Below are 11,578 nucleotides of genomic sequence, written 5' to 3' on the forward strand. Positions count from 1 at the left end.
ACAAATGTTACTTGCGACTACGTGCATTTTGGCAAGTGTGTGCCTATCAAATGTAAAATGAATTTGTATCATTAAGACATACTCACAGAAGATTGTTGCTATAGAACATATGGCGGCACAAGCCATGGTGCTGAGCGTTAAGATCGAAACGAAGGCAGTGATGGCAAACCAAACGAATATTCAGGGCTATCAGGAATATTCAGCTTCAATCGCTTGGCCGCGATGGATCGATACCGACGGACGCACTATCGATGTCTTTGGGTTAACATTACTCTCGCGCCGTGATTTCAGTGATTTTTGAAACACTCCGATTCGAAATATTGATTTTGAAGCAAAGTTTCCTAAAAGCAAGAAATGCTGTTCCCCAAATTAAAAACTTCGTAATGCTCGAAAACAAAAATAAATTTAAAGTTTTACGATGCAAACGAAATTATTTTTACTTTTCAATATGATAAGAGTCTAAAGATTACATTTGAGTAATGTTTTCTAAAGCCATATTGGTTAGAGTAACGTTAGCCTACTGAAATCTGAAATTTTTGCCATTTATTAATTCCAGAATACATGTTTTTTGTACATAATAAAAAGTTCTCTTAGGTTTTTCTCCATGCTTGCTCCGAGCGTAACTTAACTCCGTCTTGGAATTGGCTCTTTGGCGACATGAGCTCTTGCGACTGCTGGGGGATGGTGGCTCGGCTTCGACTTCGGCTTCAGTTGCTTTTTATACATATATATATTTCAAGCTGTGGCCACGAAGACCACGACAACGAAGACGGCGACGACGACGAGTTTTGTTATTCAGTTAAATGCGGAAAGGCGACGGAGGCGGTACAAAGTTTTACGACGGCGCGTGCGTGGCAGACAGTTTAAGCGGAACAGAACTCCAAATAAAATAAAACTTAAGCATCAGGCAATAAAACATTGTACGTGTATAAGCAATTCAAATCGAAGACACATCGTACGACGGTCCACTTGTTATGCTTTCCATTAACGAATATCTTGTGCGACGACTTCGCCCAGCCCATTTCGGAGTTGAGGTTTCGTCTCCCTCCAGTGTGTGTGTGTGTGTGTTTACGTGCTAATTGGCTTTCCTCTTCCTCTCCCTCTCATCCAGCTACGCATGCGCAATGCAATCTACGTACATGAAGTTCGAATCCCTAAACAGAATCTTCGTGAATCTTCCTATACATAATACATAATTACATACATAGCTACATTTTTATTTATGTATGTGCATAGTTCAATCCTCTGTGGAATTTGTTTTTGCTCTGATGTTGTTTTCCTCTCGATTTCGTTGATATTCGTATTCTGATTCCGTTTTCACATGTTTTGCGGCTTCTTTTGTCAGGGGGTTCAACGCGTGATGAACGCTCAATTCCGGTTTGCTCCAACCTCGAGGCTAAACAAAACACAAATTAATATGCAAAATGAAAAATTTGTAAAAGCAAGCCGGAAAGTGAAACCATTTAAGAGTTGCTTTTCCAACCAATTTCCACTCGAACAACAAAACCTAAGTGCACATTCATGCCATTTCTTATCGAAAAACATCAAAAGTTAAGTTGTTTACGGAGCCCGAACCAAAGCAGATAGCGAACTTTACACAGTCAGAAGTAGTAGCTCTGGGTGGAAAAACTTGCTTGGTATGTCTGTAGTTTGGCAAATGCATGATACAACGTGATTCATCAGCTTCTTTAGTTGGTCATTGCGTTGCCGTTCTGTGCGATGCACCTTGTCACCGCCGGTCGTCAGCTATTTAAGGGCCTTCAGGCGAAAGTTGAGAATCAGGTTCGACAACCCACACAGCAGTCCCATGCGAATTGGGTTCAAGTATTCCCCTTCTGAGATGGTTGCCGAAACGAATTCGTGATAACTGCATGGAATACCAGTATTCCGGAGAGTCGGCAACAAAGAGAAGTCTTTGATTACATTCTGGCTGGCTGGCTGTCTGTCAGTTCGATGATGAAATGAGATTCTAGCACACGGAGTACTCGTAAATGGCAGTGAATGACTCACAGTTCCACTGATTCTACTCTCTAAGAATTCTTTTGCCTTTCACTTTTCTGCATTCATTCCCGCCTCAAGCCGCCGTTCAATTAAAGTTCGTAATTGAACGGAATTGGAATTATGAGAATGTTTCTGTCGCACATTGTCGCTACATAGTGGCGCTTGACCACGCAAATTCATTCAATTCAATTCTCATGTCTCTCTTCCATAGATGCGAACGTTGCGTCAGAGAGAGGTATGGGGAGAAGCACCGCAGCTGTGGCTCCTTCTGCTGCTGGCATACGTTTCGTGCACACTGTGGGCTTCAGTGGACGCCAGGACGGGTGAGTGCGATGGCAGTGGCTAACCGCAAAAGGGGTTGACATATTTTGCATCTCACTTTTGCAGGTCCCTCGCACGACAAGGTGGTTGTTTGCTACATATCCACATGGGCTGTGTACCGGCCTGAGCAGGGTGCCTATGCCATAGACAACTTTGATCCCAACTTGTGCACCCATGTGGTGTATGCCTTTGCCGGCCTCGACATAACGCAGGCGTCCATCAAATCGCTGGGTAAGAGGGGGAGTAACTTCGATTGATATATTGCCTTATGCTAATTCGTTTTGCTTAGATCCCTGGCAGGACCTGAAGGAGCAGTACGGCAAGGGTGGCTACGAGCAGCTGACCGGCCTGAAGCGCAGCCATCCACATCTGAAAGTCTCTCTGGCCATTGGCGGCTGGAACGAGGGCTCGGCCAACTACTCCAGTTTGGTGGGCAACAGCTACCTGCGGGAGCGCTTCGTCAAGCAGGTGTCCAGCTTTGTGCGCAAATACAACTTCGATGGCCTCGACCTGGACTGGGAGTATCCCACGCAGCGCGGTGGCAAGCCCAGCGATCGCGAGAACTTTGTGGCTCTAACCAAGGAGCTGCGCGATGAGTTTGACAACCATGGACTGCTGCTCACCTCGGCCATTGGTGCGGCCAAGAAGGTGATTGACGAGGCGTATGATGTGAGACAAATATCGCGGTATCTGGACTATCTGCACATCATGTGCTACGACTATCATGGCAGCTGGGACCAGCGGGTGGGCTACAATTCTCCACTTGCAGCACCCGCAGAGGATCCCCTGAGTGTGGTAACAGTCTTGCTACAAAGTAATCCATTTTAAGATGTTAATTGTACCTGAATTATTGCAGAAATTCACCATTGACTATCTGCTGAAGCTCGGGGCGCCGCCATCAAAGCTGGTTCTCGGTCTCCCCTTCTATGGACGCACCTTCAAGACGGTTTCCGAGGGAAATCTCAATGATGCCAGCGATGGTGTGGGCTTCCGCGGACCATACACGCGCGAGGATGGCTTTCTGGGATACAATGAGATCTGCAATATACTGAGCAACAAGACTTCGGGCTGGACCAAGCAGTGGGACCCACAGACCAGCCAGGTGCTGGCTCGCTCCGAGCGAAATGTGTTCACGCAAGATGTGAGTGTTGTGACGTTCGACAGCTCGCGTTCCATCGCCAACAAGGTGCTGTATGCCATGTCCAAGCGTCTGGCGGGCGTCATGGTCTGGTCGGCGGACACGGATGACTTCCTTGGCAACTGTGAGCTGGATAGCGATACCTTTGAAGATTTCAAGGTGGTTAGCAGTGCGCCCCGGCGACTCAGTCAGAGCTATCCCCTGCTACGTACCATCAACGAGGCCACAGTGCTGGCACTAGAAGAGCTGGCCGTACCGGAGCCAGTGCCGGATGATTCGGAGAATGAGATTCCTCACGGCAGCATTGCGGATCGGAAGAACGCGGCCGCCTCTCTTGTTAGCCTCAGTGTCACTGCCACGGCTCTCTTTATGCTGCTGCACAGTCTGGCCCATTGACAGAGCGGCGCAAGGAAGCCATAGTCATAGTAATCCCAGTTGTACTGTACGACGTAGTCATTAAATTCCAAATTGTAATTTTAATTAATAGCGTCTTTGTTTTTAACGATCTTCATATTGATCGATAGTAGCCAAGTGTACTATCGATATGCAAAGCTTTGATGCCGCAGCCCTGGTCTGGGAATTTACCGCAATTTCAAAACACTCGCGGATTTGTTGTTGTTAAAATGCTTCGGATATAGTTTGTTCTTTAATAAATTTAACTTGCGCTCTAACATTTAACTAACTATGTATATGCTATATATGGATGTATATGTGTGTAAGTGTGTGTGTGTATATGTATGCAACTATGTAAATACGCAGGTAAATATAACATAATTTGTATATAATAATAATATTCATAATATTCGTACACTGTGCGACAAAATGTAAATTTCTTAGTGTACGTTAGCACGTCGCAAAAATTAGTTTGTAGATATGGAAGAGTTTTTTAAGATTTTAAAAGTGATTGGGGAATAGATGTGGCTACAAACAAATTTTTGCCAAGTGCCAAGTACAAATCGCCGTTGCACAGTGTTTGTCATTTCTACAATTTCTCAACATTCAATTCAATGCTACAATATTTGTGTTTTACGTTAGTCAATATTCAATATTCAATATAAACTATGTGTATATACTATATGCAAAGGATATTTCGCGTAAAACAGTTAAAGCAAAGTGTGCACGGCCGCCGGGGGCCTTTGAGTTGGTTAGACAGAGAGAGAAAGAGATTGAGAGGGAGGAACTGCTGCTCCTCTGTTGGATGGCAAACATTACAAATGCGACGATATTTTGTGGGTGTGTGTGTGTGTGCGGGTGGACGTGGAGAGGACACTAAAGAATCGACGAGTACATAGTCTCGTATTGAGTATATAATGATGATAATGAAACCACTGCGCCACTCCGCCTAGACAAACACCTCGTCGCACGCTTTGTCTCACAAACGCCCCCCGTCCGAGGACCAGTCTGAGCGATCAGCTCCGCCTCCACTGCCATAGATGTCCAGCTGCTCCCGCGAGCGCGTTTTTGACTTGGACTTGTGCTTGTGGCTGCCGCCGGCAATGGCGCGCTGCAGTTGATAACTGCCCACTGGATTGTTCCTATCGTTGATGACCTCGTAGTGGGAATCTACGCCAACAGTTGACGTACCACCGCCGGCCATGAGCAGCTCGTGGATGTTCTTAGTGGAGCGACGATGTGCCTCCAGGCACTGCGACTCCGAGGAGTATGGGAACGAGGCCACAAAGCTTGGCGATTGCTGTCCCGTCGTGCAGGGCGTGCACGGCGGATCGCTGGCAAAGTTTGCAGGTGGCGGTGGCAGTGATCCACCGCAGGGCGTCGATGGCGACAGGTCAGTGAACTCAGTCTTGGCCTCCGACTCCACGGAGCACATGCTCTGGCGCGAGATCTCCTTTTGCAGCTGTTGCTGCTGCTGCTGCTGCTCCTTCATCGTGGGCATATTGAGGTTCGAGCTCTCATAGTCGTCCTCCAGCCGTGCCTGAGGGGGAATGGGCAGACGACTGCGTATGGAATGCTCGCGTCTTCCGAATCTCTGTGCCAGATAATCCTCATTCGCTGAGGAGTTGGAGTTGCTGTTGGTGTTGGCGTTGCTCTGGCTACTGCTGTGGCTGCAGTTGCTGTGCTGATGCTGATGGTGATGGTGCCCCTGATGCCGATGGGCGTTGTCGTAGTAGTTGTCGTTCTTTACGGACATGTTGCAGCAGCTGCTGACGTCCGCAAAGTAAACCTCCGACTCAGCAGGGTCCTGCAGTAGCGAGCCCACCACCTGATCCTTGGCTATGGCTCCGTTCGAATCCTGATATCCGCTGTTCTCCACGCCTGTCGAAGACTGCGTCTGTGCTTGCTGCGCACCCGATTGAGCGGGCTGCTGCTGCTGTGGCGGCTGCTGATGATCCTGCTTGGCAAACAGCTGCTGGACATTGGGCCGCTGCTGGCTAGGATTGCTCTGAGGTCCAATGCTCTTGGCACCGGTGCCCGCCTCGATGCGCTTCTTCAGCTTCCGCGTGGGCAGCGTGTTGGAGCAGCGATCCCTCTCTCTCACATTTCCGCCTCCGTCGCTGTCCGAGGGCGTGTTCTCGTACTCCACCTTCGACTTGTAGGCGGAGGAGCGTGTGGACGTCATGCCGTTCATGTTGCCAGTCATACTGCTCAGGCTCAGGCCATCCATCCTCTCCAGAGTGGCCGACTGGCCTTGGATTCGCTGCAGCTGCAACTGTTGCTGCTGCTGGGGATGTGCGTGGACGTGGGCGTGCGAGTGTTGATGCTGGTGCTGGTGCTGCATCGCCTGCTGATGGAGCTGCTCCTGGGTGAGGGCCACCGTCGTGGTTGAGGGATTGCCAGCCAGACAGGCCGTTGGCTGCAGATACTGGTAGTAGCCACGCCTCGCGGGGCTATTGGGATCGCTGTACGGCGGCGGAGGACCCCACACTCCGTAGGGCAAGGCATTGGGCGGCGGCATTCCATTATAGGTGGCACCCACCGCAGGCTCCTCGATCAGCATTTGATTACCGTCCGCCGTCATGGCCGTGGCTGAGCTGAAACCATACTGGGAGTCCGGACTGGCTGCTGCCTGGCGGAAGCGTCGTCCAGTGTCCGGTGTGGTGCGCTGCCATGGCATTCTCGGCCAGCTCCAGCCGCTGCTGCTGCGTCCGCCGGCCGCTGCTCCTCCCCGTTCTCCGCCGCGACACTGTCCGGAGGCATCGTCACCGCCTGGATTAGGCGAGTAAAAGTTTCCCGGTGGCTGTGACGCCCAAAAGCGTTGCTCCGCTCCTCCGCCTCCGGCTGCAGCGGCTGCTGCCGCCACCGTGGCCTCGTCCCAGGGATAGGCTGTGGTCTGCATCGGCAGCGTCATCTGCCGATGGGCGTGGCACTGCTCGCAGCAGCGACAATTGAGCATACGTCCGGGTGCACCGAGAGCTCCCATTGAAGGTGGCGGCGCCTGGCTGGCATAGAGGGAGCGGCAACGCAGCTCCAGCTGCTCCCAGTACATCTTCTTGCGCTCATGACTGAGCAGTTGATAGACCAGCATGCAGCTGAAGACGGCAATGAGCACACCGGCCACTGACAGCCCAAAGATGGCCCGCAGGCAGGAGTAGAGCGATCCATGGACGACGCCGCAATCGGAGAGGGAGTCGAAGACCAGACGCACTCCTTCTGAGGAAACAGGCAAGGCATAAATGGAGGAGCTTAAACACCACACAGGCGACAGACAATGCTTACCCTTGTCCACACGATCTACCTGGGACTCGATGAGGTCCGAGTAGCAGGTGCAAGTGCGCGTCTTCTGGGCGTACTCGCACTCCCGCAGCGCCTGCAGGCGACTCATGTGCAGCACGGTGGTGGTGACCGTGACCAAGGCACAGGTGAGGGCAGAGACCAGGCCACAGGCACCCGACAGTTTAATCTGCAAGAGCAGAGGTTCAAATAATCTATGAGGAGTGGAATGATGTGCTGCCACTTACTAGATAGCTATAGCGATTCCTTCGACGTGCCAGGCTCATGATGCAGATGCCCGTGAGGATGAGCAGTGTGGCCGGCACAAAGGTCGGCACCGTCTCAAAGTTGCCCACGGTGATGGTGTACGAGTGCAGCAGGAAGTAGACTCCCAGAAAGAGAACGCCAAGCAGGCAGCTAAAGCCGCCGCAGATGAGGCACCACACCACATACTTCTTGATGCCAGCTCCATGGCGATGGGCTGCAGTGGGAGAGAACAGCACAAAAACGGATATAAGATGGGGAATTAGAGGAGTCTAAAGCCAGTACCACGATGATGGGTTTCCACATTGCCGGAGGACGGTGGCGGAGCGGGCACCCAGGAGCAGGGCGGCGGCATGCTGTACTGCACGAACTGCATCACCGGATAGCCATGCATTTTGGCAGGGATTTGTTGCTGTTGCTGTTGCTATTGCTGGAAGCCTTGCTGTCGTTTCGCTGGCCATAAACTGGCTGCCCCTATGCCCACATAGTGGCTATGGACAGGACGCGGAAGAGCATGAAGCAGCAGAGGATTCCTGAACACGTTTTCGCAAACTCAGTTCCCTTCCGCAAATTTCAACTTTTTTCGCCTTCCCACTCGTCACTTGATTTTCTTTTTGTTTTTTTTTTGCCCCTCAACGAAACGGAAAAATATCTACACAGAAGTCGCTGATGGCACTGATGGAGATGCCACTGCTGCTGCTGCTGCTGCTACTGCTGGTGGCAGCTGCGCGAAACGAGAGGCGGGAAGCAGAGGCAGAGTCAGAGGCAGGAGCGGGGGTACGGAAAAGCTGGGACCTGCGGATGTGCTTTGGGGATTGTGCGTTTGTTGCAATAACAGGAACGGAACGGTGTCAACTGAAAATCCCGACTGACATTAACACACTTCCAACCATTCAACCGAGCCGATGGAAGCCAAGGAACCATCCCCCAAGCAAATATTTGGGACCTGCAACAGCTCTCTCCGAGAGAGATATGGAGACAAGGCGCAGGCGCTGGGGCCAGATATGCGGATGAGGAAGATATCAGAATGCCACGCGGAGGCTGGGACAGAAAAAAAAAAGGGTGACAAATCAGTGAATATCCCCCAAAGGGTATGGATACGTGATTCACCTTTGGCATCGCTGATGCGCTGCGGGACACTCACCTATGGAACCATTTCCGTTGCTACGTGGCCTGGGCGGTGGGCGTGGCGGCAGTGGCGGTCGATTGTCATCCAGATTTTGGGACTTTCTGCCGCGAGCACCAGCTCCTCCCAAGGAGAGCACAGAACCTCCTGCCCCATCCAGCTCCGTGTCGTGATAAATGTCGTTGCAGCTGTCGCTCGTGGGCTGAGTCTTGGGTGGCAACTGCCCAGCACTGGAGCGTGGCTTCTTTTTCTTAATCATGGTGCTGTTGTTGTCGGATTCACTGACCGTGATCTCATCCGCACCGAGCATGGCATCCGCCAGCAGGCTTCGCTTGTGCTGGGCCAGCGAAGAGCCTCCGTTGGCGGCACAGCTGCACTCCAGGTCACAGTCACAGCTGCCAGCTCCCACCGAAGTGTCTAGCTGGAGATTGAGACGATCCCTCTGCTGTTGCTGTTGCTGCTCCTCGTGCAGCGCCTGGTAGGAGTGATTGAGCAGGGACTGGGCGGACTGCGTCTTGACTGGCGTCGCTTGCTCTGTGGCAGGCACCGAGGCCTGTTGGTGCACCAGCACCGCTACAGCCATTGAACCGTTCTGTGTTGGTTGTTGCTGCTGCTGCTGTGGCAGCTGGGTCATTTGTGGCGCTCGGCCACAAGAGCAGGGGCACTGGCATTGGCTGGCTGGCTGCTGGATCGGCGGCTGTAACTGCATCTGCTGCTGCTGGTGATAATGTGCCGGATATTGTATGTAATGATAGTGATGGGGCGCCGGTGCAACCAACTTGCTGGGGGACATGGGAGATGCTTGTTCTAGACTCGCTTGGGAGCCTACACGTTGCAAGGATGTTGTTGTTCCTGATGCTGCTGCAGTTGTTTTTGCTTCGGTTTCTGCTGCTGCTGTTGTGGATGATGTTGCCTCCTCCTTCTCCTCCATGACTAAGTGGTGCCCCCAGTGGCGTCTGCGTTGGCTAAACCGGTTTGACCCTTTAGCTTCGAAATGCTTATTTATGTTGCATACCACCACTGGCACGCACACATGCAACCACCGTCCATAATCGATGTGCGGATCGGGGTCTCACGCTTCCAATTTCAAGCACCGCGAATTCACAAAATTTATTGCTAATTCTGCAATATTTGCCAGCATTTGGAATAAATAAATAATTATCGGCTGCACATTTACATAAACAAGGCACTCGAAACGCGGAACACACACAGCAAACACGGGGGAGAATCAAAAAAACAAGAAAAGACGATCCAAATCCAATCCAATCCAAAACACCATTCAAACAGACTAACAAACCAACCGATCCGCGCACGCAACTCGAACACGGCTGACAGAGTCTCCGCAGCTGAAGAACAAATGATCAGTGTTGCCAAAAACTTAGCTCGGCTTTCCCGCCCGATCTAGCTTTTTTTCAACATTAAATGTCGGGAAAAAGGGAAACTAGTTTTCGCTTCATATACCCAGAAAACCTTTGATTAACGGGTATCCAAATTCAAGGTATCATTTATTATGATAGCTTTATTATCAGCTTTATTTTTGTTGAATTTTAAGTTATTCTTTTATTTTATTTTAGACAATTTAGCTTTGTTTCGTTCAAAACTATTGCCAGCACTAGCACTAAAAACGATCGAACGAACCTGTTGCGATGGGAATTGTGAATCAAATTGGTTCGAGCTCAACCAACTCACACCCACACACCAGCGAGGCACTCCTGTGTCCGTGTGCACATGAGTGTGTTTTTGTTGGTGTGTTGCCTGTTTGAAGACAGACCCAAAAGGTGTGCGGCGCGCTTGCGCTTCAACATCAAACGGATTCGATTCCGGTTCTGGTGTCTTGCTTCTTGTTGTTGCTGTTGCACTGATTCATTGTAGGTGTGTGTGTGTGTTTGTGTATGAAGACCCGCAGTCCGAACAGAGAAAATCAATTTCTTTGTATGGTTCTTGTTACCTTTTATTTTTGTTCTGTTACCTGAGTCTACCTGTATCTGGTAAAGGGCTTGTTGTTGTTGGAACTCTCCTTCATACAAGTGTGTGTGTGTGTGTTTGAGAACCAATTCTGAGCGTGTGTGCGGATCTGGGTTTGATGAGATCCAATTTAAATGTGATCCATCTCACAGTCCAAACTGGCTAAGGTGAATAGGATCTGTAATGTGTATAGAGCGCCATGGTAAATATCAACTCAAATATTTCTTTCCCTTTATATAAATATCTGGCAAGTCCCACACAAGAGTGTGGGAAGAACTCCGTTAGCTCGAGGCTCCACAGCTCTTAAAAGATATGTCTTTATAGAGGCTTTACAGCACTCGTTGGCGCATTGCCATGTGAACTTCTTGATTGTTTCCAAACCATTCTTCATGCTGGTCAATCCATCCTCTTCTCAAGATTATCATGGGAATCAACTGAATCTGTGTACACGTGCTTCGTACTCGTCAGGTTAAACACCTTACAGATCGTCGAACCACTTCTAGGTGCCACCAGCAAACTCATTTTTTATTTAGCTCGAATATTTTCTGAGATTTCCCGAAGATTACCTGTTAACCAGCAACGACGTAGATTATGTTATTCAATTTCTGTAATCCGATATTTACTGGGAATAGCGCTAATAGCTATTACACACCTTTAAAATTGTTAATTTGTTTAAAAAAAACACCCTTCTCATTGAGTTCAGAGCACACACCCACCATCTATTAATCAATCGATTACTTGTGTCATAAATATTTGCCTGTTGTTGTTGACATTTCCGTTTGCTGATAACACACGCGACACTGCCAGGGGGGCTCTAACACCTGAAGAAAGATTGAAATATTGCAAAGTGATGTGGAAAGAGATGAGATCCGTAATATTGCCATATTTCACAACAAGGATTTTAAATTAAATATAAGTTGAGTCATATACCTAGCAATACCAATACTTTTAGCACAGATAATCTTATCCAAGTCACGAGTCACGAAGAGTTCTTCGTTTTAAATCCTCTTTTCCAGCTTTGTTCCATTTATATTATCGCAGAGAACGGAAAACGCAGGAATCCTAATCAGCGATATATAAAGATTATAAGAGAA

The 11,578-nt window shown here is 49.6% G+C and overlaps 2 protein-coding genes across 10 annotated transcripts; one reads left to right on the forward strand and one right to left on the reverse strand.

The window, feature by feature from the left end:
• Positions 1-803: 803 nt before the first annotated feature.
• Positions 804-3,940, forward strand: LOC117587104 (probable chitinase 2). Of its 3 annotated transcripts, none has more exons than XM_034277598.1 (5): positions 804-920; positions 2,213-2,324; positions 2,389-2,553; positions 2,612-3,117; positions 3,179-3,940. In XM_034277598.1, the coding sequence occupies exons 2-5, from the start codon at positions 2,213-2,215 to the stop codon at positions 3,854-3,856; spliced, it is 1,461 nt and encodes a 486-aa protein (XP_034133489.1). In that variant the 5' UTR covers positions 804-920; the 3' UTR covers positions 3,857-3,940. The 3 variants fall into 3 exon arrangements, with proteins under 3 accessions (XP_034133489.1, XP_034133487.1, XP_034133488.1); XM_034277596.1 differs by lacking the exon at positions 804-920 and adding an exon at positions 1,403-1,453; XM_034277597.1 differs by lacking the exon at positions 804-920 and adding an exon at positions 1,705-1,782.
• Positions 3,941-4,062: 122 nt separating this feature from the next.
• LOC117587099 lies at positions 4,063-9,800 on the reverse strand. Of its 7 annotated transcripts, none has more exons than XM_034277582.1 (5): positions 8,538-9,800; positions 7,378-7,610; positions 7,136-7,319; positions 5,789-7,069; positions 4,063-5,338 (listed from the first exon to the last, which is right to left on the reverse strand). In XM_034277582.1, the coding sequence occupies exons 1-5, from the start codon at positions 9,448-9,450 to the stop codon at positions 4,833-4,835; spliced, it is 3,117 nt and encodes a 1,038-aa protein (XP_034133473.1). In that variant the 5' UTR covers positions 9,451-9,800; the 3' UTR covers positions 4,063-4,832. The 7 variants fall into 7 exon arrangements, with proteins under 7 accessions (XP_034133473.1, XP_034133472.1, XP_034133470.1 ...); XM_034277581.1 differs by having other exon boundaries at positions 5,780-7,069; XM_034277579.1 differs by having other exon boundaries at positions 4,064-7,069; positions 8,538-9,794.
• Positions 9,801-11,578: the final 1,778 nt, after the last annotated feature.

This window comes from Drosophila guanche, unplaced genomic scaffold, assembly GCF_900245975.1.
Source record: "Drosophila guanche unplaced genomic scaffold, DGUA_6, whole genome shotgun sequence".
Classification (NCBI taxonomy): Eukaryota; Metazoa; Arthropoda; class Insecta; order Diptera; family Drosophilidae; genus Drosophila; species Drosophila guanche.

Excerpts from the sequence above, each read along its gene's own strand:
- LOC117587104 (XM_034277597.1), top strand. The coding sequence starts at position 1,720 with ATGCACCTTGTCACCGCCGGTCGTCAGCTATTTAAGGGCCTTCAGGCG. Across the intron at positions 2,325-2,388 it reads TTCAGTGGACGCCAGGACGG|GTCCCTCGCACGACAAGGTG; the intron begins GTGAGTGCGATG and ends TCACTTTTGCAG. Across the intron at positions 2,554-2,611 it reads GGCGTCCATCAAATCGCTGG|ATCCCTGGCAGGACCTGAAG; the intron begins GTAAGAGGGGGA and ends CGTTTTGCTTAG.
- LOC117587099 (XM_034277579.1), bottom strand. The coding sequence starts at position 9,450 with ATGGAGGAGAAGGAGGAGGCAACATCATCCACAACAGCAGCAGCAGAA. Across the intron at positions 7,611-8,537 it reads CAACGGAAATGGTTCCATAG|CCCATCGCCATGGAGCTGGC; the intron begins GTGAGTGTCCCG and ends CTCCCACTGCAG. Across the intron at positions 7,320-7,377 it reads GGAATCGCTATAGCTATCTA|ATTAAACTGTCGGGTGCCTG; the intron begins GTAAGTGGCAGC and ends CTGCTCTTGCAG.